General features: G+C 47.7%; 1 protein-coding gene across 1 annotated transcript in view; it reads left to right on the forward strand.

Moving 5' to 3' along the window:
• The window catches only part of LOC105911997 (myc-associated zinc finger protein), an 11,180-nt gene that overhangs the window by 1,256 nt on the left and 4,924 nt on the right, over window positions 1–5,000 (forward strand). The window contains exons 1-3 of the mRNA XM_031560588.2: window positions 1–806; window positions 2,801–2,966; window positions 3,438–3,763. The exon at window positions 1–806 is cut by the window's left edge and continues 1,256 nt beyond it. Coding sequence (XP_031416448.1) covers window positions 774–806; window positions 2,801–2,966; window positions 3,438–3,763 — 525 coding nt within the window. The 5' untranslated portion in view covers window positions 1–773. The remainder of the gene's footprint in view (window positions 807–2,800; window positions 2,967–3,437; window positions 3,764–5,000) is intronic.

Raw genomic sequence — 5,000 nt, forward strand, 5'->3', positions numbered from 1 at the left:
CGGTGGGGAGAGATAGAGGGGGAGAGAGAAGAGATAAAAAAGGAAAAGAAAGAAAGACAGCGAGGGAGGGAGGGAGGGAGGATTTAGAAAAAAAGAAAGATGCCATTCTCTCTCTCTCGATTGAGAAACCGGGGTGGAGCCACCGACTACAGCCGATCCAGGGTGCGCTAGCCAGGGATCCGACTCAACGCGACACCGAGGCTTCAGGCCTGGCAGGAGCGCCAGAATAAAACATTAATTGCATTCCCCCACGAATTAAGTCCAAACGATAGCTTAATTAAACGTCATATTACACGTATATTTTCTACATGCAAGTAGTATTGCATGATTGCTTTCCAAAGCCTGTTAGTGGGGTAACTAAAATGATTTTTGATAATTAAATGAGAATGACGAGGAGAACCACCTTACGTTTCGTTTCGTTTCACCGTTAAACGCATGACTGATAACGGTCACACGTGACCAATGTGTTTTGATGTGTCTAAACTGTGATAGTGTTCGGAGATCACCGGGTTCGTGTTTAGTTCCTAATTAACACCGGAGGCTGATCGCCTGCGCGAGGATGATGGAGACTCCCGATGGCAACATTCGGAGAATGGAGCTCTCGCCCTGAGCGCGCGTGCACACACGAGTGCTGAACCGGAGTTTCGCCCCTAACTGTACATCACCAAACTTGGCCCGTGCGAACCGGAGCCGCTGCCAGTATCCCCCCCCTCCCGCCTCGAGGACCCTAGAGAGCGCGCTCACCGGTTTATACCTTGGAAACGAATCTCATCATGGACGCCACGTGGAGTAACTTTCTGTTTCAGGTGAGCAGATGTGTGTGTGTGTGTGTGTGTGTGAGTGTGTGTGTCTGTGTGTGTGTGTGTGTGTGTGTGTGTGTGAGTCTTACAGATGTATCCATAGGGTTGGAGTTTTAGTGGGTAATTTCTTAAAGATGTATTTACAGTCATCTCTTACTTATCTAAACCGTGTGTGTGTGGGTGTGTGTGTGTGGGGGCGTGTGGGTGTGTGTGTGTGTGGGGGCGTGTGTCCTGGTACACCCTTCCCGGCTGCAGTTGGCCTTATTAACAAGGCCCGGGACCCCCACCTGACCTGGACTCTTATCCCACCCCCACACCCTAAGTCTGTGTTACATTAACACACATTACATTGCACATTGCTCATCCACATTGCACTCCTGTTTTGCTTTTTGCACTCTACTTTCCACTTTACTTTTTTTTTTATATTCTTGTATATATATTAGTGCTGTCAGTTTAACGCGTTATTAACGGCGTTCACGCAAACCCATTTTAACGCCGTTAATTTTTTTATCGCGAGATTAACGCGATTTTTTTTTTTTTTTTTTTTTTAGATTAACGTTCTTTTTTGGCCTCGCAAACTGTGTAGTAGGCTTAACTGCACTATAAGCTGAGTCCTTGTTTACCTGAAATGTGCACTTTATAATTTTATTTTGTACCGCCCTGTTTGGCAATGTTGGTTTTCAATAAAATAAAACATTTGCTTAAAGCAAGCCAATCCACTTTTCCATGTTGATAAGGGCATTAAAATAAAAATAAAATGATGGAAAAAATAAATAATAATAATAATAATAATACATTTTATTTCACAGCGCCTTTCATGTCACTCAAGGACGCTTTACAATTTAAAACAGAAGCAAACAAATAACAAAACAATTAAAATTAAAAGTGCAAGTAAAAACAGCATGGCAACTACAGTGAGAATGCAATCCTGAAAAGGTGGGTTTTGAGAGAGGATTTGAACTGAGGGAAGGAGTCAATGTTTCGGATGTCAGGTGGGAGTGAGTTCCAGAGTTTGGGAGCAGAGCGGCTGAAAGCTCTGCTCCCCATGGTGGTAAGCCGGGCAGAGGGGACAGTTAGGTGGATGGAAGAGGAGGATCTGAGGGAGCGGGTGGAGGTGGCAGTGTGAAGGAGGTCAGACAGGTAAGGAGGGGCAAGGTTGTGGATGGCTTTTAAAAGTATGAAGAAGAATTTTAAAGTTGATACGGAAGTGAATTGGAAGCCAGTGGAGTTGCTGTAGGATGGGGGGTGATGTGGTGGAAAGAGGGGGTGAGGGAGATGATACGGGCAGCTGAGTTCTGGACCAGTTGGAGCTTATGGAGGGATTTCTGGGGGAGACCAAAGAGGAGAGAATTACAGTAGTCGATACGGGAGGTGACAAGGCTATGTACAAGAATAGAGGTGGTGTGGGGGGTGAGGGAGGGACGGAGGCGATTTATGTTACGGAGATGGAAGTAGGCGGTGCGGGTGGAGATGTTGATATGAGATTTGAAGGAGAGTGAGCCGTCGACGATGACACCCAGACTCTTTACCTGGGGGGAGGGGGAAACTATGGAGCTGTCAATTGAGAGGGAAAAACTGTCAACTTTGAGTAGAGTGGATTTAGTACCGACTAAAAGGATTTCGGTTTTATCACTGTTAAGTTTGAGGAAGTTTGAGGTGAACCAGGTATGAAGTGCAGAAAGGCAATCTGTCAAGGATGAGGGAGGAAGAATGGAGTTGGGCTTGGTGGAGAGGTAGAGCTGGGTGTCATCCGCGTTTGTATGTTTTTATGTTTTTATGTTTACTGTATGCACCTTCACACCAGAAAAAATCCCATTCTGATTCTGAAGGCAGGACCCTAACCCACTTAAAGGGTGTGTGTGTGTGTGTGTGTGTGTGTGTGTGTGGTGTGTGTATATGTGTGTGTGTGTGTGTGTGTGTGTGTGTGTGTGTGTGAAGGCTCGGACCTGTTGATATTCTCCCGCTGGCACACGTGTGCTAAAGGTTATTTACATCCGCAGACCCCGCCCTCCCAGGCCCCTACCGATGGCACTATCCAATCAGAGCTGCTGCCAGAGCTCGCAGGCTCCGCCCACAGCCCCCCCTCGGAGCAGGAAGCCCCGCCCTCTACGGTGGACACCGCAGCTCTGAGTGAGGACCCGGATACAGGCCTGTACCAAGAGAAATGTACACACACACACACACACACACACACACACCACACACACACACTCACACACACCACACACACACACACACACACACCACACACCACACACACACACACACACACACACCACACACCATACACCACACACACACACACACACACACACACCACACACCATACACCACACACACACACACACACACACTTACTCTCACACACACACACACACACTTACTCTCACACACACACACTTACTCTCACACACACACCTACTTACTCTCACACACACACACACACACACACACACACACACACATATACACACACACACATATACACACACACACACACACTCTCTCACTCACACATACACACACTGACACACAATCACACACACACTCATACTCACACACACTCTCACACACACAACACACACAACACACACACACTTACTCTCTCACACTCTGTGTGTGTGTGTGTGTCCACAGTGAAGCCGGCGGCGGTGTCCCGGTCCTCTGCGCGTGCGTCGACACACATCTGCTCCATCTGCAGCAAGACGTTCAAGAACGGCTACAACCTGCGGCGGCATCAGTCGGTGCACACAGGCGTGCGCATGAAGGACCGCTCCGCCCGCGCCCAGACCACCGTGCCCCTCTCCCTGCTGCAGCTCACCCTGCCCCCCCCGCCCACGCCCCCCTCTTCTCAGCCCGCGCCTCCGGACCTGCAGAGGGACGCGGTCACTACAGCGACGGTGACCATGGTGACGGCTCAGCCGCTGAGCACAGCTGTAGTTGTTGCTGGGACGATGGTCCAGGTCTTTATGTCACACACACACATACTTTCACACACACACACACACATACTTTCACACACACACATACTTTCACACACACATACAGTGGGGAAAATAAGTATTTAAACCCCTGCCGATTTCGCAAGTTTGGCCACTTGCAAAGAAACGTGTGATCTATAATTGTAATAGTAAGTGTATTTTAACAGTGAGAAACAGAATATCAACAAAAAAATCCAGAAAACTGCATTTTATAACATTTATGACTTAATTTGCATTTGATGCAGAAAATAAGTATTTGAACCCCTAGCAAAACATGACTTAGTACTTGGTGGAATAACCCTTGTTGGCAAGCACAGACGTCAGACTTTTCTTGTAGTTGGTCACCGGGTTTACACACATCTCAGGAGGGATTTTGGTCCACTCCTCTTTGCAGATCCTCTCCAAATCCTTAAGGTTGCGTTTTCAATATGAGGGAATGAGGTTCAAGCCCAATATTCCAGGTTACATGGCCCCATCCATAGTCCCCTCGATGCAGTGGAGTCGTCCTGTACCCTTGGCAGAGAAACAGAATATTTGCACTCATATTCAGCATTCTTCCCCCTCCAAACGCGGCAAGTCGAGTTGATGCCAAAGAACTTGATTTTGGTCTCATCTGACCACATCCTGTCTCCCAATCCTCCTTAGAATCATTAAAGTGTTCATTGGCAAACTTCAGACGGCCCTGTACATGTGCTTCCTTGAGCAGGGGGACCTTGCGAGTTCTGCAGTACTTCAAACCATTACGGCGTAGTGTGTTGCCAATGGTTTTCTCGGTGACTGTGGTCCCAGCTGCCTTGAGATCATTCACAAGCTCCCCCTGTGTAGTTCTGGGGTTATTCTGCACCTTTTGGATGATTACCGATACCGCACGAGGGGATATCTTGCATGGAGCCCCAGACCTAGAGCGATTGACAGTTGTTTGGTGTTGCTTCCATTTACAAATAATCGCACCAATAGTTGTCTGCTTCTCACCAAGCTGCTTGCCGATGGTTTTGTAACCCGTTCCAGCCTTGTGCAGGTCTACAATCTTATCTCTGACGTCCTTTGGTCTTGCCCATGGTGGTGAGGTTGAAGGTGTGAAGTATGATTCTTTGGACAGGTTTCTTTTATACACGTCACCAGTTGAAATCAGGTGTACCTTGTTAGGCCTAATGAGGACTAATCTGTGTGCTTCTTGGGCACATAACTGGTCATTGGGAGCCAGAATTCTTGCTGTTTG

This window comes from Clupea harengus, chromosome 23 (genome assembly GCF_900700415.2).
Source record: "Clupea harengus chromosome 23, Ch_v2.0.2, whole genome shotgun sequence".
Taxonomy (NCBI): domain Eukaryota; kingdom Metazoa; phylum Chordata; class Actinopteri; order Clupeiformes; family Clupeidae; genus Clupea; species Clupea harengus.